Consider the following 21159-nt stretch of genomic DNA (forward strand, 5'->3'; position numbering starts at 1 on the left):
AAACATTTCAATTATTGAAACACATGTGCAACTTCTAGTGTGCAAAGATAGAATGCTGAATAGTGCCCCTGTGACAATAGACAAGAACCTCTAGACTGCAGATAACCCTCATCAGAGCTCACATCTCATGCTGTTACTATGGTAACGTGGTCAGGTCTCTGAGTTTTCTAAAAAGCAAATACTGAAGACACAGACTGCATAAGAATTGATTATGAGAGTGACAGCACTAGCCTCTCCCAGCAATGGCACTTTAGGGGTTTGGGTGGAAGCAGCTAGGTCACCCACTCTGCTGTGATTAGAACACTATCAGGTTCAAAGGCTTCTACATGGCACTTGCCCAGACCTGTCACTGTTTGCAGCATATTCTTCTGTTCCAATGGCCCTTTGGCCTCTCGGATGCACTAAGTGGAAAACCGCTGCATCTGAGGAGTGATCCCACAATATTCAACCAATCATCAAGAATAGGCTGAATGGACCTAGTTCATAGTACATGAACTAGAATTTGCCCAGGACACTTGGATTAACTCCCCACATCTCATAAAAATGCCATGAAATTTTAATGGTCACAAATGGTCAGGCCCTTGTTTTACATTCTGTTCAAAAGATACTTTGATAGCCACACTGCACGAAGGCACAGTGGCCATGGGCAGCTCCTGACAAAAGCAAAGCAGAAATAAAACCCCAAAGCAAGAGGGGAAAAAATCCAAGAGATACCCTGGTGCATGCATCAGTTATGAGAGCTCTGCGTACTATGTGTGACTGCAGATTATGCAGGTCTGTGTAATGAGCAGCTGTGTGAATATAACTAGCAGTCCATGTGCAGTTATGATTATTTACACATTTCAATGTTTTCCTATTTATAGTCCGCTGTTGTCAGTGATTTAAGTATTAAACAGCTCCATGGTACCTGTACAGGCTCCTTTCCACACAACTAGCAGATTGTAGGGAGCAAACAACTCTGCTTCTCAGAGCAGGTACATTTTAAATAGGTGACTAATAAGCAGAATATTTTTCTTACTCTCTGTGTTGCCTTCAGCAGAACCCAGCAGAGTTTAGAGACCAGGATTTTCCTCTTTGGGAGCTGCTTGAGAAGCTTTTAATTTTTTCTGGGAATGAAAATTCCTGTTTTAATTTCTGTAAAACACCACCACTACCAGGGACCCTCTTTTAGATCGCTCAGTTGACATGGCTTCTTTCAGCTTTACCATCCGACATCCCTCATTGCTTGGGCATGTTCCACTTCTCTTCTCACCCCTGGTGTGAAGAAAAAGGAAAAAAAAAGAACAAAACAGATGAATAAGAAGGAAAAACATGAAACTGCCTGGCTCCTGCCAGCCAAACCTGGATATGAGTCTTGGATGCTGAGTCTGTCAGAAGTAGGGGCTTAGTGACACAAGTCATCATCAAACCCCAGCTGCATTAGGAGTTCCAGAGCTTGCCAGTACTATCACTGTATGCTTATACAGCCCCCATCACCATAGTATCTCAGTGGCTCACAATGAATTTATCCTCAACAATGGGGAGCTGGGGCACAGAGAGATTAAGTGACTTGCCTGAGGTCACCCAGGGAGTCTGTGGCAAACCTAGGCATACAACCCAGATCTCCATTGTCTCAGTACAGAGCCTTATCACACAATTAACCTTCCTTGTGATTTAAACTCACTTTATCTAGTCTGATCCAATGCAGCTAAGCATTTATACCAAACTCTTTGCTGAACTTTCTGAGGGCTTGTCTACACACAAAAGTTGTGATGCTTTAACTGTACTGATAAAGTTGCTTTATACCAGTATAGTTAGTCCCATATGGGAAGGGGAATAAACTATTCTGGTATAAGGCACCTTTATACTAGCATAACTGCATCCAGACTAGGATTGTAGTGCTGTAACTGTGGCCTTGTCTACACTACAAATGCTTTGCCAGTATAGCTATATGGCAGAACCTCCTAGTGTAGACACAGCAAATGCCAACAGAAGGAGTTTTTCTGTTGGCATGCTATCACCACCTCCCTGGACAATGTTAGCTATGCCTACAGAAGCACTCTGTCAGCATAGCTGTGTCTACTGGGGGTTTTGCCAGGAAACCTTTGTCAGTTAGGGTATGTGGTATTTTCATGCCTGACCAAACTTGATAGTGTAGACCTGGCCTATATTAGTAAAAAAATCACAACTCTAACTGAAAAAGTTATAGCGGTAACAAACTGAGTGCCTTGTGCTCATCGAGCCAAATAGTAGCTGAATCTGCATGGATGCTCTTACTCATCCATTCAAGAGGCAGCTGACAGCAAAAGGAGGAAGTTGGCTGATGTTACCATCAGTGCGGGCCACCCCGTGAAGGGGGATTGTCTTGGTGGAGCAGGGGGTGGTAATGATTGTGCTCAACAAATGCCAATAAACTGCACTGGAGGGAGCATAACCTACCCCTTTACTAAGAGATACCAAAAGCTGCTGCTTAGCATACTCCCCCAGCACCCTGGGGAATCATTACAGCCATTAGGCCTTGTAAAAGCACAGGGCCCAGTTCTGCTCCTTTTGAAATCATTGAGTTAGTTCTACAACTGACTTCAATGGGAGTAGGAGTGTGCTCATAATACCTCTTTCCATGCCATCTTGGCACCACTGGTATACTTATCTCCCCTCCCCCACAATATTCCATGACTTGTAGAGCCTTAACTACGTGCCTGGATTAACAACGCACAGCTGTGAGTAATCCAGTCTGGGTGGGAGGAGGGTATGAGATGTGTGCTTGCTAAGACCTCAGCTGTGGGAGGATGCCTCTTTACAGCAAACTGGGCACTCCAGAAATTACAAAGCACTTTTTATCATTACAACTTACAACCAATGAAAATTGCAACTACATGCAGAACAGAACAGCCTCTGTGCTGCTGAGGAGGATGAAAGTCTCAGGGAAGGAGACTATCAAAGTGGAGTAGAAGGAAACGATCCCATAGTTGGCATCCTCCCTCCAGATGATGTCATGGTATCCACTAGCACTGAGGATACCTCTCCGGGGGAGGGAACTCCAGTTATTCGGAAGAGACAGGTAATAGTACTGGGGGATTTGATCATTAGAAATATAGATAGCTGGGGGAAATGCATGGTGAATTGCCCGCTGGGTGCAATGATTGCAGATCTCTCAAGACATCTAGACATGCTTATATGTAGTGCTGGGGAGGAGCCAGTGATTGTGGTACATGTAGGTATCAGTGACATAGGGAAATATAGGAGACAGATCCTGGAGGCTAAATTTAGGCTGGTAGGTAAGAGGTTGAAGTCCAGGACCTCCACGGTAGCATTCTCTGAAATGCTTCCAATTCCACACGCAAGACCAGTTAGACAGGCAGAACTGCAGTGTCTTAATGGGTGGATGAGATGATTGTATAGGGATGAGGGGTTTAGATTTATTAGGAACTGGGGAACCTTTGGGAAAGGAAGAGCCTATACAGGAAGGATGGGTTCCACCTGAACCAAAATGGAATCAGATTGCTGTCATGTAAAATTAAAAAGGTCAAAGAGGAGTTTTTAAACTAAGGACTCGGGGAAAGCCAATAGGTGTGGAAGAGCATGTGGTTTGGACAGAGACATCCCTCAGTGGAGGATCTATTAATGGGGATTCTTTGTATCCTAGTAAGGAGGAGAGGATGGAAGATGATAAGGTACAGGTAGGATCTGATGAGAAACAGTAAAATTAAAAGGAGTCCCCTTCAGTTACATCACATGAAGGCAGACAGCTAAAAAGTGACAAAATTTATAGGTTCTTAATACAAATGCTTGAATTCTAAATACTAAGATGGGTGAACTTGAGTGCCTGGTATTAAATGAGGATATTGATATAACGGACATTATAGAAACTTGGTGGAATGATGATAATCAATGGGAAATGGTAATACTAGGGTACAAGATATATAGGAATGACAGAATAGAATGGGGGAGTGGCACTATATGTGAAAGAAAGCATAGAGTCAAATGTAGTAAAAATCTTAAATGAACCACACTGTACCATGGAATCCCTATGGATAGAAATTCCATGCTTGAATAATAAGAATATAGCAGTAGGCATATACTTCCAACCACCTTACCAGGATGGTGTTGATGACTGTGAAATGCTCAGGGAGATCAGAGAGGCTATAAAAATAAAAAGCTCAATAATAATGGGGGATTTAAACTATCCCCATATTAAAAGGGTAAATGTCACCTTAGTATGGGCTGCAGAGATAATGTTTCTTGACGGAATAAATGACTGTTTCTTGGAGCAGCTTGTCCTGGAACCCACAAGAGGAGAGGCAATTCTTGATTTTGTCCTAAGTGGAGCACAGGATCTGGTACAAGAGGTGAATATAGCTGAACTGCATAGTAATAGAGACCATATTATAATTAAATTTAACATCCCTGGGGAGTGGGGGGGAGGCGGATAACACCAAAGAAGCCCACCACAGTAGCATTTAATTTCAGAAAGGGGAACTACACAAAAATTAGGAAGCTAGTTAAACAAATTAAAAGATACAGTCCCAAAAGTGAAATGCCTGCAAGCTGCACAGAAAGCTTTTAAAAAGACCATAGTAGAGGTTCTAATTAAATGTATATCCCAAATTAAAAAAAAAACATAGTAAAAGGACCAAAAAAGTGCCACCACGGCTAAACACCAAAGTAAAAGAAGTGATTAGAGGCAAAAAGGCATCTTTTAAAAATTGGAAGTTAAATCCTATTGAGGAAAATAGACAGGAGCATGAACTCTGGCAAGTGAGGTGTAAAAGTATAATTAGACAGGCCAAAAAAGAATTTGAAGAGCAACTCAAAAACGAATAGCAAAAAAAAAAAAAAAAATGAAGTACATCAGAAGCAGGAAGCCTGCTAAACAATCAGTGGGGCCACTGGATCATTGAAGTGCTGAAGGAGCACTCAAGGAAGATAAGGCCATTTCAGAGAAACAAAATGAATTCTTTGTATCAGTCTTCACTGCAGAGGATGTGAGGGAGATTCCCACACCTGAGTCATTCTTTTTAGGTGACAAATCTGAGGAACTGTCCTAGATTGAGGTGTCATTAGAGTTAGAGGAGGTTTTGGAACAACTTGATAAATTAAAGTTTAATAAGTCACCAGGACCAGATGGTATTCACCCAAGAGTTCTGAAGGAACTTAAATATGAAATTGCAGAAGTATTAACTGTGGTATGTAACCTATCATTTACATCAGCTTCTATACCAGATGACTGGAGTTATAGCTAATGTGACATAAATTTTTTAAAAAGGCTCCGGAGGCGATCCCAGCAATTAGAGGCTGGTAAGCCTAACTTCAATACCAAGCAAATTGGTTGAAACTATAGTAAAGAACAGAACTATCAGACACATAGATGAACATGATTTGTTGGGAAGAGTCAACATGATTTTTGTAAAGGGAAATCATGCCTCGGGAAATCACGCCTCACCAACCTATTAGAATTCTTTTAGGGGGTCAACAAACATGTGGACAAGGGTCATCCAGTGGATATAGTGTACTTAGACTTTCAGAAAGCCTTTGACAAGGTCCCTCACCAAAGGCTCTAAGCAGTCACGGGATAAGAGGGAAGGTCCTCTCATAGATCAATAATGGGTTAAAAGATAGGAAACAAAGGGTAGGAATAAATGGAAAGGTTTCAGAATGGAGAGAGATAATTAATATACTGAACCAATCCTGTCCAACATACTGATAAATGATCTGGAAAAAGGGGTAAAGAATGAGGTGGCAAAAGTTGCAGATGATACAAAATTACTCAAGATAGTTAAGACCAAAGCAGACTAAGAAGAGTTACAAAGGGATCTCAGAAAACTGGGAGACTGGGCAACAAAATGGTAGATGAAATTCAGTGTTGACAAATGCAAAGTAATGCACATTGGAAAACCTAATCCCAACCATACATACAAAATGATGGGGTCTAAATTAGCTGTTACCACTCAAGAAAGGGGGCTTGGAGTCATTGTGGATAGTTGTCTGAAAACATCTGCTCAGTGTGCAGCAGCAGTCAAAAAAGTTAATAGATTGTTAGGAAGCATTAGGAAAGGGATAGATAATGGGACAGAAAATATCATAATGCCTCTATGTAAATCCATGGTACACCCACATCTTGAATACTGTGTGCAGATCTGGTCGCCCCATCCCCCAAAAATATTGGAATTGGAAAAGGTACAGAGAAGGGCAACAAAAATTACTAGGAGTACAGAATAACTTCCGTATGAGGAAAGATTAAAAAGACTGGGACTTTTCAGCTTGGAAAAGAGATGACTGAGGGGGGATATGATAGAGATCTAGAAAATCTTGACTGGTGTGAAGAAAGTGAATAAGGAAATGTTATTTACTCCTTCACATAACACAAGAACGAGGAGTCACCCAATGAAATTAATAGGCAGCAGGTTTAAAACACAGAGAAGAAAGTACTTCTTCACACAACACAGAGTCAACCTGTTGATCTCTATGCCAGGAGATGTTGTGAAGGCCAAAAAAGAATTAGATAAGTTTTTGAAGCATAGGTCCATCAATGGCTATTAGCCAGGATTGGCAGGGATGCAACATTCTCTGAGTGTCCCTAGCCACTGTTTGCCAGAAGTTGAAAGTGGATGACAGGGGATGATGGATCTCTTGACGATTGCTTGTTCTGTTCATTCCCTCTGAAGCACATGGCATTGACCACTATCGGAAGACAGGATACTGGGCTAGATGGACCATTGGTCTGACCCTGTGTGGCTGCTCTTAGGTTCTTAACAGAAGCTTAATCATGGGGGATACTAGAGAGGGGTAGTACCTCTGTTGGAGGAACACGTTGTGCTCCTTGGGGAGTAGTTCTTCTGCTTTGGCCCACCTAAACCCAGCTCTTACCTGTGGCTCCAAGTAGCTGTTTGCATGCGACACCGACCACACCCTGATAAACCACTTCAACAAGCAGGCTAAACCAGGTAAGGTGAGTGAGGATAGCAGATGGGTCTTTTACCCTCGGCAAGATAGGAAAACTGCCTTTCTCTAGCATGCAAAGGCTGTTCTGGCAGACTGGGTGGAGGAAAAGAGTTTGTGATTCAACGGCCATGAAGGCAATTCAGCAATCGGCAGCATCCTAGACAACTGAGCAGCCCTTTTTAGGATAGCACTGCTCACCCTTTTTAAGGGAAGGGGTTAGAAAAGGTGTCCTAAACATTGCCTGCCCCATAACATCTGGCCAGATTACCGTAGCTGGGAGATCATCCTACAGCAGTACAAAAACAGAAGAAAAGACTCGTTCTAGGAGCATGGAATATCTGCACCCTTATGGACGGAGGTAATGCACAAAGACCTGAGGGAAGAACAGCACTTGTTTCCAGAGAACTTGCCCACTATAACATTGATATTGCAGCACTGAGTGACTAGACTGGCCGGAGAAGGTTCCATCAGTAAGCTAGGAGGCAACTACACTTTCTTTTGGAAAGGAGAAGCAGAGGATGAAGACGAGATCTATAGAGCTGGATTTACCATAAGAATGTCTCTCCTGAAACAACTCCCTGGCCTTCCTTTTGGCCTGAATGAACAGCTCATGAAAATTCGATTCCCCTGAATCCTTTACAGCATGTCACTATCATCAGTGCCTATGCACCTACACTGACCAGCACAGAGGAAAGGAGCAGGTCTACTTTGACCTGGGCTCCATCATCAGATTAACCCCTGCATATGACAAGCTCATTCTGCTGGGAGACTTCAACGTCAGAGTTGGTAAAGACAACAGAGACTGGAGAGGTGTGATAGGACAACATGGAATGGGAAAGATGAACTGCAACGGACTCCTCCTCTTGGGTAAATGTGCAGAACACAGTCTGCTCATCACTAACACCATCTTTTGGCAAAATGATAAATATAAAATGACATGCATGCACCCATGGTCCAAACAATGGCACCTGATCTACTATGTTATCACCCGCTAACGAGACATCCACAATGTCAGAATTACCAGAGCCATGCGTGGTGCAGAATGCTGGACAGACCACAGATTGGTAAGAGCAGTGCTCAACCTGCATGTAGTCCCCTCAAAGCTCAAGCACCCCAAACTTAATAGAATAGCCCTCAACATAGCAAAACTCAAGCATACCAACTATTACGTGCAGTTTCAGCAGTCACTTAATGACAAGATTTTTCCTGCCCACCAATCACTGGTAACCCAACTGAAAAATGGAACCAGTTCAAACATGATTATTGACACAGCTAAATCAGTGCTGGGGCCAAAGAAAAGGGTATACCAGGATTAGTTCTATGAGAACAATGAGGACATTTCCAAACTCCTAAGTGACAAGAAGAAAGCATTTGTTGAATGGCAGAATGAACTCACTTCCATCTCAAAGAAAAATAGGTATAAGTACCTACAGAGCAAGGTCCTGTCTGAACCGCGGAGAATGCAGGATGAGTGATGGGAGAGAACAGCTGCAGAAGTTCAACATTATGCAGATACAGACAATACAAAGATCTTCTTTGACTCTCTCAAAGCAGCCTACGGACCACCTGAATCTGGCACAGGCCCTTTGAAGTCGGCAGATGGAACAACCCTCATTAAAGACAAGGAGGGAATCGTACAGAGATGGGCTGAACACTTCAATAGTCTACTCAATAGACCAGTTGATTGGCATGTCCTTGATCATCTACCTGAGAAACCCATCAAAGAGGATCTTGACCTACCTCCATCAGTTGAGGAAGTTATGAAAGCCATCAAACAACTGAACTCTGGCAAAGCCTCCGCAAAGCCTGCTGTACAGAGGAGAGCAATGTGGGGATGGGAGCACTGGCTCCTGGACCATGGCCCCACCCCCACTGAGCTTCTTCCCCTCAAGGCCGTGCACTCACTCAACCTCTTCCCACCAACTCCCCTATGGCCTGCCACCCACACCTCTCTGCCCCCTCCCCGAGGTCCCCCCACCCGCTCCTTTCCACCATCTCCCACAAGATCCCCCCACCCGCTGCTCACTCCTCTCTCTCTCGTCCTCTTCTTCTCCCGCCAACATAGCTTTCACCTCTCGCGGAGGTGGATTTATTATGATGCTGATGGGAGAACTCTCTCCCATAGGCATAAAGCGTCTTCACCAGACACATTACAGTGGCACAGCTGCATCAGTACAGCTGCCCCAATGTAGCACTTAAGTGTAGACTAGCCCCCAGAAACTGAAGCCTCAGATGGATTGAGTGGAGGCAGGAGGGACTTTGCCACCCATAAATGACTTGCTCCATACCCCTCACAAAAGTGATGAGCTCAGACTGGGGAGCGGGGGTATGTTGTGGAATTTGTTGGTTTCCATGGATTGGTAACTCCCCTGTACTTTTTAAGAACAAAGTGCGTGGCCTGGTCTACACTGAAAAGTTATATTGGCATAGCTGTGTCATGTGTGGAAAAAAGCCACAACCCTGACCTATGTAGCTATGCCAACATAATACCCAGAGTAGACATAGTTATGTCAGAAGCTGTCTTCAGTTATCAACATAGTTAACTTTGTTGGGGGGGTGGTGGTGGTGGTAATCCTTCACTGACAGAAAAACCCCTTCTGTCAGTGTAGATTGTATCTACACCACAGATCTATGTCAGTATAGTTTCTGTAGTGTAGATGTGTGTTCCTTTGCTAAGCCTGTGTTCCTTGCTTTACTGCCACACTGTTCCTGAAAGGTGAAACTAGGAAAACCAGAACTCACGTGCCAGGTGGATTCTGCAGACTGCAGAGAACCTGTTGAAGCAAGTTGTGGTATTGGGAGGGCTGAGGCAGTGGTTCCAGGTCTAGGGGGCTGGACTGTAAGGTCCCATTGACCCAAAAGGGTGGCAGACATGGGGTCTGCATCTGGGGAGTGTGTCAAGGAAACCAAGAGCTAGGAACGGTGATCAGTCACTACCCAGACCAGGGAGCTTAGCAGCATGTCGGATTCAGCAGTTGTATTACTTAACAACAAATGATGTCTGTTTGGAGGGTAGGGCTGGACCAGACTGTGACAAGGACAGCTCCTAAACAAATATTTTGCCAATACTAATGATTAAACTATTGATATTATTATTGTTGTTCCATGTAGCTGCCCCTATTGGAATTGAGTTTTTATTGTGGTAATTTCTGTACAATGGTATGAAAAGATATGGTCCTTTTCTCCAGGCAGCTGTAGTGTATGGTAATGAGTAGGGTGACCAAATAGCAAGTGTGAAAAATCGGGTCAGGAGTGGGGGGTAATAGGTGCCTATATAAAACAAAGCCCCAAATATTCGGACTGTCCCTATAAAATCGGGACATCTGGTCGCCGTAGTAATGAGTTCTGGTTAATCAGGACAGCATCAGCCTAAAGATGATTTAATAGGGATTAATTTAGCTACTCCCAATTCGTTAACTGGTGGTCAGTCAGTTGTTAAAAAAATGGGAAATGCTAAGGCTTGGAATGGGTTTGTAGGATCCGGCCCTAGGATGGATCTAGTATGACATGACACCAGGCTGTCAGACAGCACAAGGCACCAATTTCAGAAGGCTCCACACTGCCGGCCCGTAGGAAAGTGCTTGGCTCCTGCAGAAGGTGGGAAACTGGGAATGCCCCTTCGTTCCCCTTTGTACCGATTAACCCCAGTCAGTATCGAGCTGACTCGTGGCTGCGGGCAGGTGCGAGGGACGGCCCCCGGGCTCAGGAGTGAGCCAGGAGAGGCGGCAGGGCCGGGCCAGCGAGGGAGGAGGGAGGGAGTGTGACAGCAGCGGGGGGAAGGGAAGTGGTGGGAGCTGAGCAGGCAGCCGCCAGTGACCCGGCAGCGCTGCGCTTGCGATCCTCCGCTTCCAGCAGCAGCAGCAGCAGCAGGGGCAGGGACAGGCAGCGCCCACTCAGTGTGGGAGGCCCGCGGGGGGGGGTCTGAGCGGAGCCGCCCCGCCTCCGGAGCCGCCCCGACTCGTCTTTGGGCCCTCCGACCCCAGCCAGCCCCGCGGGGCCTCCGCCCGGTCTCTTCTCTCCGCCTGACACTCCCTCTCCAGCGCCATGGCGGCGGCGGCCGCCGAGCCCAGCAGTGGCCGATACCAGCAGGTGAGGCCCGGCACGGCGGGTACGCGAGCGCCGCGGCTTTCTAGGCCGCACGGCCGGGCTGATGGGGCTCCGGGGAGGGCCGATTCCCCCGCCCCGGCCGAGATAGGGAGCGGCCGCGGTGGGGACGTGGGACCCGGTGTGGGGCGGCGAGCAGAGCCCCTCCTCCGCGGGGTGGGGGGGAGGTGACCCCACAGCCAGCCAGGCCCGCCCCGCCTCCCCAGGGCTCTGCCGGGCACCCCGAGCCCTGGGCCAGCGCGAATCTGCCGCCCCTGCCGTGGGGCCGCGAGCACCCAGGGCGACACACGGCTCCCCGGGCCGCTCCTCCTGTCCCGGGCAGTTCCCTGCCACTTGCAGCCTGGGCCGGTGGTGGGTGGAGGGGCCCGGGAGACCCGCCCTAGAGCCTGGGCTCGGGAGACCATCCAAGGAAAACTGCGGTGTGGATTGTAAACCCCCCTTCAAAAAGCCAGTGCCTGTCCCTTGGCTAAGAGCCCATGGCACGCCTACAATTACAGGTTGGGGGAAGAATTGGACGTCAGCCTCCGGGAACAGAAGTCCTGGCCAAGCGGGCATGAAAATCTGCACAAAATCAGCTAGGCCACGCTCAGCAGTGTGATCACAACATACACTGGGGGGCTTCACTGCGCCTGGTGGCATTGCATGCACACACAGTACTGCCTGGGGGAGTGTACAAGTGGAATTTGGGGGTCGGGCGGGTGGGGGGGTCTGATGTGTCTTGGTATAGCAGAATCCTGTGTTAGCATCAGTATGATTTAATGGGAGGAATTTGCCTGGTGCTGATAATAGTGTTCAATCAGGAGTAAACTAAACCAAAGATGTAACATTTATTTGGGTGTTTTGGACTTTTCACTGTAGCTGACAGGTTAAAGCACCTTCTCCATAATAGGTCTTTTGGATAGAAGAGTTCTAAACTAAAACCCCTAATTTTGGGAATTCAGATGTATGTTGTTGAGATAATATAATGTATGTGACATATAAACTTATCCAAGCGCAGAGGGTCAGAATAGGGTTTTGCATGCCATTTGAGCTCTGCCTGGGAAGATGGGCATGAGTCGAGCAGCCACTCAGTGCTTGGTGCCTGTTCTGTGATGGATCGAATGGAAGTTCTCTGTAGACTGGTATGAAATTGGCCATTGGCTGCAGACGGGGGGGAGACGCGGGCGGAAGAACGGATGGATCTGCGCTTAAAGTGATCTTGCTAGTCTTGCTGTTCAGCTAATTTTCTTTCTTTCTTAGTTATCTGTGTGTAGTTCCATGTTGCAGCTACTGCATTTAATGATCTCCCAATCCCAGTACTCAGGGCCTTAGCTGTCTGTGTGTAATTCCACGTTGCAAGCTACTGCATTTAATGATCTCCCAATCGTCAGGGCCGCTATCTTATTTTGATATTTCCTAAAAACTACTTTCTTCTTCAATGTCTGTAAGCAGAGTTAATCTTTTTAAAATTTCTGTTTTTCCCTCTTCTAGATTTCCTTTTACATCTGGGCAGAAACTTTCCTTATCTGAGCATATTGTTTGTGATACACAAATAATTATTATTAACAATAAAGAAGCTGAAGTGGAGCCCCACAGTCTGCCCACATATTGGGAAGCTGAATTCCATCCCCTCACTCCACATGATTCAGGCTTTCTGTGGCAAGGAAATGTATATTGCTTGGATCATGTGTCTAGCAAAATATTTGAAGACACATAACTCTAAACTAGACAGACAAAGGCTTCAGTCCTGCAACTGACAGTACGAGTGAACCCTCACACCCACCCATTCTAACATATAGAATTGGGGCCTTAATTACTTTAAACAAAGGAGAATAATTATGATCAGTATAAAAGCATTACAAAAAATCTTTTGATTCTGTATATCAGTGGTCCCCAACCTTTCTGTTGCTATAGCATATTCATGTTTCCAGAAGAGTGTGGCATTTCGGCGACTGGTTGTCTGGCGGCCAGGCTCCCTTGTCAGTCCGCGGGCGCACATACATACCACTGCTGTACATAGTTTCTGTTAGTTTCAGTTTTGGTTTCACACAGTATTTATCTTCTCTTCCTGTCTATGCAGTGCAGACCCAGGGTCTGCCTGAGCTTGCTAAAAGGTTTCTTTTTGATAATTTTTTAAATTTTGTTTTGTTGTTTTAAGGGCCTATCTGAAATGGTCACCAAAATAAAGGTTTCTCATGTGTGCGGGTATTGAAAATTACCAAACCCGAAATTAAATTAATGGTTTTACTGTCACTAAAATATTTCTAATTAAAATAATGCTTTATTTTGAATTTAAACATTCTCCTGCATTTGTAATTCAAATATTGCATCATTGTGCTAGTGCATCAGAACTAGGAAGGTAAACTGACTGGTCTTAATTGTTCTAGCTAAGTGAAGTGCAGAAAGTAAACCAACAGTATGGGCAGTGAAAAGCGTGTTAGATTTTTTGAGGAAAGAATGAATTTATATGAAATATTTACTATCTACTACTTATTATAGTGTCACTACCATGACAATGTAATAAGCTGTAGATACTAAACCATAACATCACTTTCTCTTTTCAGAGTGCTTTAAACTTTCAAAATGATTTCCCATTAGGATTACATTTTTCATGATTATTCTCAACTCCGTAGTTAGGGTTTTTTATGTGTGTCTAAAAGCTAGATAAAGCTCTATTTAGTCTTTTAATATATATATTTATTTTTAGATTTTAAGTGTTTTCACCATTAAGAAAGTTTTCAGTCATTTGTTTGGTCTCAGATATTTAAAAAGGCTTAACTCCCTCCACCCCAAACTTCTTATGCTAATATTCGCACTTCTATAGCACTTTCTATCTCAGGATCCCAAAGTATTTAAACATTAATCTGTATGTCACCTCTGAGACTCAGAAGCCGGGTCTACACTTAAAATGCAGATCAGCGTAGGTGCGAGGCTCAGGGATGTGAAGAAGCACCATAGTGCAGACAGTTCTAGGCTGATGGAAGAATCAGGGAGGTGGATTACACACAGCAATTGAAAAACCCCCTTCTGTCACTGTAGGAAGTGTCTACACTATGGAGATGCTGCAGCACAGCAGTGTAGTGTAGACATAGCCAGAGTGTGGCCCGTTCTACACAAAGAAGTTAGGTCGACCTAGCTACTTCGCTCAGAGGTGTGAAAAATCCACACCCCTGAGAGACATAGTTAAGCCAACCTAGCCCCTGATTTAGATAGCTAGGTCCTCAGAAGAATTCTTATATCAACTTAGCTACCGTCTCCTAGGGAAGTGGCTTCACTCCAGCAATTGGAGAACCTGACATCGCTGTAATTCAGAGGTGGGCAAACTATGGCCTGCAGGCCACATCCAGCCCGCAGGACCGTCCAGCCCAGCCCTTGAGCTCCTGGCCGGGGACGCTAGCCCCCAGCTCCTCCCCTGCTGTCCCGCTCCCCCGCAGCCACGCTGCCGTGCATGCATCACGGCTTGCACCCGCCCACCTCCCAGGCTTTCCAATAAGCCAGTCCTGCCACTCTGAGTGGCATGGTAAGGGGGCAGGGAGTGGGGGCATTAGACAAGGGGCAGGAGGTCCCAGGGGGCAATCAGGGGACAGGGAGCAGTTGGATGGGGCAGAGGTTCTGGGGATGGGGAGCGGGGCGGGTTGGATAGGCGTGGGAGTCCCGGGGGCTGGATGGTGTGTATAGGGGTTGGGGCAGTCAGGGGACGGGGAGCGGGGGGGGGGGGGGGGTTGGATGGGTCAGGGGTTCTGGGGGGGAGGTGGTCAGGGGATGGGGAACGGGGGGGTTAGATAGGCATGGGAGTCCTGGGGGGCCTCTCGGGGGCTGGGGGGGGATAGGGGTTAGGGCAGTTAGGGGACAGGGAGCGGGGGGGGTTGGATAGGGGGTGGGGTCCTGGGAGGGGGCAGTCAGGGAACAAGGAGCAGCGTGGATTGGATGAGTTGGGGGTTCTGAGGGGGGCGGGAAGTGGGAGGGGGCAGATGGGGCGGGGGCCAAGCTGTTTGGGAAGGCACAGTATTCCCTACTCGGCCCTCCATACAGTTTTGCAACCCCATTGTGGCCCTCGGGCCAAAGAGTTTGCGCACCCCGGTGTAGTGGGTGTCTACACGGAAGTGCTGTAGTGGCTCAGTATGTAGTGCTGCCTCTGTGCTGGTGCAGTGTTTCTAGTGAAGCCATAGTCTGTGTTACAGAAGGATTCAAATTCTGGTCTTGGGTCCTGAGCCCATACGGGTATATGGGGAGGAAGCATGCTGCTCCCTAGAAGGAGAATATTGTATTACTCTTTAGTTACCGCTCTGACTGATAAGAATGACATTACACTGTTCTCTGTAAAGAAATCAAAGCTGTCATTTTGCCAGGTCCTGCTAACCTCTTAACCATGCACATAACAGGGTTGTTGTTACTATGGTGCTGTAGTATTCCTGGTATTTTACAGATTAGAAAGATAGTCACTGCTCCAAAAAGAGCATCAGAAAATGGAAGGTACCATGAAAAGGCTGTCACAATACAGAATCTTTGAGAGTAAATGTAATTGGAGTTCAGGACCCTAAGGGACATGCAAGAAAGAGGGGGAAAAATCTTAGTTCCTCCTTTCTTCTTTTCTTCTCTTAAAAAATATGTTGTTATTGGACTGATTGGAATGCTGTAGTCTGTCTTGCTCCAAAAGCGTATGCTATGAAAATAAAGATGCATAGCTGACATTTAGCTGTAGAAAGGATGAGGAGAATCATTTTCTAACACTAAAGATGTCAAACTTAAATCAATTTTATCCCATATTGCTATGTATTGTAATGACAACAGTGAATCAGGATCAGTCACTTGTGACTATGACATGAAATATAGCCCTGAGTTAATAACCACAGTCGATATATTTAATTTCAGGAACTGGTCAACTGACAAACTGTGCTCCCAGAAAGCAACCCATAGAACAGGCTCATACCTCAAAATCACACACTTAATTTTTTACACTACAGGATTATGAAAGGGTAGAGGAGGGTGGAAATCCTGCTTTTAACAGTTTTCTTAATTTTAATTTGTCAGTGGGTTTCAGATTGTATAATAGCAATGGTGAATTACTGGCTGGTCCATGGCTAGCTAAATATAAGGGGTTTAGATGTATTATCCTGGACAGTATGGTAATTTAAGCCCCACTCCTGCAAACACTTAGGCATGTGCTGAATTTTATGCACATAAACAACCCCATTGAGTCATGGGACGACTCACATGTGTAAAATGTTTTCATGAGAGTGTTTCTTCCAAAAACTGGAAGTTATTTTCAGTTATTGTTTCAGAAAAAATGGGTTTGTCTAGATATCCTAAAGACAACAGGAACGAATGGTAAAATTCAGTGTAAGGAAAAAAAAAAAAATCTGTCCTCTTTCCCAGTACTGATCCTCTACTGAGAACTGTGTGCAGGCCCCTGTATCCTCCAGGAGCCCTGTCTCGGTGCACGATTGGAGGCTAAGTCACTTCACCAATAAGAGAAACCTAAAAATGGTGTTTGATTTTGATTTAAAAAAAAAAAAAAAGGTAATCTTTAGGCATTTTTAACCATTGTGATTGGCTCAAATATGAGATGATACTGATCAAAAATAGTATATGCTTGTGCTGTCAAAGTGATGCAACAATTCATCTAATCATGTATATTCTGCTTTATATGGTTACTGTTTTTTCACTAGGCTCAGAGTCTGCTGTATTTCTTCAATAGATTTAAGTCATATATGGTGAGATCCTCAACCCCACTCCATCCCCTTTATGTTAGAGAAAAGGGGCTGGAGCAGCTTGCAGGAGCTGGCCAGGGTAACTGCGGAAGACAGCTTCGGGCGGTCTTTCAGGGACCCCCTCATAAGATGTGGCATAGGGGACATGCCAGAGGAGGGCTGAAGTGGGAGGGATGTGTTGGGAATGAGGCCAAAGCACACAGTGCTGTGGAAATTTCGGTAGCACTGTGTCCCATGGGGGAGCCCCATAAAGCTGCCATAATTTAGACAGGCTTCTAGGGCTGTCTAAGTTATGCTGAGGGCCTCTTCAGCCTCTGGAGTGGCTCAGGGTGAGGTTATGTCTACGCTGCAAAAACCCTGTGGCACCGAATCTCAGAGCCCTGGTCAATTGACTCAGGTTTCGGCTGCAGGGCTAAAAATTGCAGTGTAGATGCTCAAGCTGGAGTCTGGGCTCTGAGGCCCACCTACCCTATGGTTTCAGAGCCTGTACTCCAGCCCAAGCCTGAATGATTGTGCTGCAATTTTTAGCCCTGCAGCCTGAGCCCCGTGAGTCATAGTCAGCTGACCCGGGCTAACCAGGGTCACACCCCAGGTCTTTTATTGTAGTGTAGCTGTACCTAAGAGTCTGGGAAGATCCAGCAGTCTTTAGAAATTGTAACTAAATATAAAGGTTATCAGTAGCAACTCCATAGTTAAGGTTATATTCAGTTTTCCAGTTGAAGTGAGGTTTTAATCGCTAAGGCATGAAAACAAATACAAAGGACATGTTTATTTTATGCTTTATTGTGTGGGCACGGTTCGATTTATTATGTCCACAACTATTCATTTCCTTGTTATTTAACTCTTGCAGTTAGTGGATGTGATCGGTAAATGTACTGTTGTCATTTAGGTGAAGTTTTGATGGGATGAAATTTCCAAGGGGCCTGGGTGCTTTTTATTTCTTCCTCACTCTTGTTAGCTCAGTTGAGTTAGATGGAGGGGAGTGAAGAGGCCTGTCATGTGCCTTACCATGCAGGGTGGCGCCTTGAATGATCCAGCTAGCATGAGTAACAATATTGGCTTTAGCACGGGGAGTAGAAGTCCAACACGGTCCGTAGGTATGTACTTGGCTCGCCTGCGCTGCACTGTACTGTCTTCATAGTTATTGTTATCTGTGCTTGCTGGATTCAAGCTTGCTCAGGTGGTTGACTCGTGCACAACTTTTTCTGTATATACGTACCCTAAGGTCGGAGGGCTTGTCTACATTTGAAAGTTGTTTCGGATTAAGGTAGGGTGTGAATTTCAAGTGCAGTAGCTATTCCTGAACAGCTCCATGTGTGGACACGCTTTATTCCAGAATAAGAGTACCTTGTTCCTGTTTTGCTTAACCTATGAACGAGGCACTCATTCTGGAACAAAACAAAACAGGACCAAGGCACTCTTATTCTGGAATAAGTATGTCCACTTACGGAGTTAAGAACAGCTCCATGTGTAGACAAACACCTCGCCTGTGTCTTAATGAGTGTTAAGATGGCTTTTCGGTTGCATTAAATTAACTCAGTTGAGCTAACAGTGTTGAAGAAAACACCCATTTTGTCCTTTGAGACAAGGCCACAGATGATTCTATGTTATCCGTGTGGGTGGAGCCTTACGGGGGTTCACTTGCATGTATCAAATTGCAGGATCAGGGCTGTGGTGCTTGATCCTGTTCTCATTTAAATGAATGGCAAAAAACTTCCTGTTACGTTAATGTGAGTAGCTTTGGGCCACAACTCTCATTAAAATCAATGGACACAAAATTGGGCACAAAATTATCTACAATAAAAAACAGTTAATCAGTTTGCTTAATTACAACTTTTTCTCTTTGCATGAATTTTCAGGGAGATTTAGAAAGTTTGGAGATTTTGAGCTGGGAGGACCCAAAGCAACGTCGCACACAAGTCAACATTTCAAATGTTAAATAACTAACTCAGATTCAGAAATGTTTCTTTTTTCTCCTTCATAGATTGCAAAAATAGTTTCCTTTGCCTTTAAAGTAAATATGGCAGTTTTAGGTCATATCCCATTTCAAGTCAAAGATTTATAGGGGGACAAAAATAGGGCTTTATAATGGAAATTACTTGTAACCTTTATATAGGGAGGTTGTTGGCTCTCTGTACTAGTCTCTAATTTGTCAGCAATACATACGTTGAAAGTGTTTGCTTGTGTTTTGTTTATACTTGGCTTTCACAGCTTCTGTGATTTTCACTGTGCTGAAAGGCTGTAACTTTTGGTATTGATTCTTATGCAGTCTGTGACTTCAGTGTTTTCCTTTTAGAAATCTCAAAGAACTCTTTACACTACCATAGAAACAGCATGAGATGTGAGATTAGATGACAGTTATCTGCAGTTAGAGCTTCTTGTATGTTGTCACTATGGGACTGTTCAGCAATTCTGCTTGAGCACACCAGAAGTTGTCAGCATGTATTTCAGTAACTGAAACACATATTCAGTGTAGATTCTGCCCAGTAACACAGGTGTTGCTACGTACTTATCAGAGTTTCCTTTGAATGTGTATATACAGTTGTGAACTAGTGGCAATGGTAATTTTTCTAGTCTTTGAATCCTTTTTATTAAAAGGTTTCTTAGTGATTTAACCCTCCAAAAACTGATTGATTAAATTTTAATGGAACAAACAGAATCATAGAAAGAAAAGGAGTACTTGTGGCACCTTAGAGACTAACCAATTTATTTGAGCATAAGCTTTCGTGAGCTACAGCTCACTTCATCGGATGCATAAAACGAAAGCTTATGCTCAAATAAATTGGTTAGTCTCTAAGGTGCCACAAGTATTCCTTTTCTTTTTGTGAATACAGACTAACACAGCTGCTACTCTGAAAAGAATCATAGAAGACCACTGATAACAACTAAAGTATTGGATAAATGCTAAAGTAGTCATCTTTGTTGCATGTTTTAAATGATATTTAAATGATATTGGATTTTTTAAAGGTTGGAAACTTTATATTAAGGAACTTTAAAAACAAGAATGTTTGAGTTCGAAAAAATAATTAAACTTCTTTGTCATCTTTTTGCTAAAGCCTTAATCCTCCAAACACTTATGCTCACACCTAACTTCACTACCATGAGTAGTCAGTCCCTGTCACAGTAGTAAAGTTAAGCATGTGCATAAGTGTTTGTAGGATTGTGGCCCAAGACTGCAGAGCTCATCTGTTCTTTCCAGGCACAGAGGTCTAATTAATGTTTAGCAGTACTGAAACAGGTATTGGCTTAATATCTACAAGATGTCAAATTAAAATCAAATGTAATTTAAAATTCACTTACTAAAAATGGTGGATGAACTAATTTGATCGTGAACTTGTTAAAATGGACACAATCAAGGCATATTTTATAACTTCTCTTTTGTTTCGAAATACCTCTTGGAAGCTAGAAACTGTTTCCTTATTTTTTGCCTCCCACCCCCAAATCTTGTCGTAGGGATGATCCTGAGTACTTGATTTGGCCTGACCAATCTTGAGACCATTAGTTTGATTTTTTTTTTTTTTTTCAGGAACACTTGGGCATGGAGTTTTATTTAGAGCTTGTTTTGCTGCACACTGCCGTATTGTCAGGGCAGTAATATCAGAGGCTGATCTGCATTAATTTATTTCTGCTGGTAATAAATCACGGTTTTGTAGAATGATTTATACAAGAAAAAAATCAAAAGTTTTCTTGGAGGCTATTCTGTTTGATTACAATTTGCTTTGTGACTGTGGACATTCTACTCAAACATTTCCGCATCTGTTCCATTCTGTAGGATTGCACTTGGAATAGTTCAGAAAAGCATGGAGAATGGATTTCATTTTGTCTTTTTCCATTCCATTTGCAATAATCTTCTAATTTAATTTAGTTTTTCTTAGATTCAGTTTTGAATGCCCGAGTTATCACATGCTGATGTTCTTCTAAAGCATCTTGTTTTCTGACTATGGCTTTTTAAGAGTTAGAACTTGGTAGGAAATCTGATTACTTTTGAAAAAATTAGAAAAGCTATCTTGCAGTGCTGTTGAGTAGTATGTCAACTGCAGATTTTACTCCTGAGTCTCTATACAACACATTATCTAAATATGCTATTCAGTACCCAGGGTATGGATTTTTAAAAACTTGTTTGGAATTGGTGTGTGAGATCTGTGGATAACTTAGACATTGAGTTTAATCAAAAGACATTTCAGAAATGATACTATATCTGAAGCCCATGTAACAGTATGTTTTGAAAGATTGCTAAAATAAAAATATTTTAGTTATTAAATGAAAACTCTGCACTTCAGTAGAAAAATAATCAACCAGAGTTCTCAAAGCATTTTGCAAAGGTTAAAGTTCAGACCAGCACTGTGAAATATGTAAATATTGTTATACACCTCTTACACAAGGAGAAACTGAGGCACAGAGGGTGAGTGCCTTGCCCATGGCCTACAGTGAGCTCATGGCTTCA

At 44.1% G+C, this 21159-nt stretch overlaps 1 protein-coding gene across 2 annotated transcripts in view; it reads left to right on the forward strand.

Annotated features, from left to right (window-relative positions):
* Positions 1-10453: 10453 nt before the first annotated feature.
* Positions 10454-21159, forward strand: part of NDFIP1 (Nedd4 family interacting protein 1) — a 77924-nt gene continuing 67218 nt past the window's right edge. The window contains exon 1 of one of the 2 annotated variants that reach the window (XM_037906365.2): positions 10454-11010. In XM_037906365.2, the coding sequence (XP_037762293.1) occupies positions 10966-11010 (45 nt within the window). In that variant the 5' untranslated portion in view covers positions 10454-10965. The remainder of the gene's footprint in view (positions 11011-21159) is intronic. The other variant, XM_037906366.2, reaches the window with a different exon arrangement.

This window comes from Chelonia mydas, chromosome 8 (genome assembly GCF_015237465.2).
Source record: "Chelonia mydas isolate rCheMyd1 chromosome 8, rCheMyd1.pri.v2, whole genome shotgun sequence".
Taxonomy (NCBI): domain Eukaryota; kingdom Metazoa; phylum Chordata; order Testudines; family Cheloniidae; genus Chelonia; species Chelonia mydas.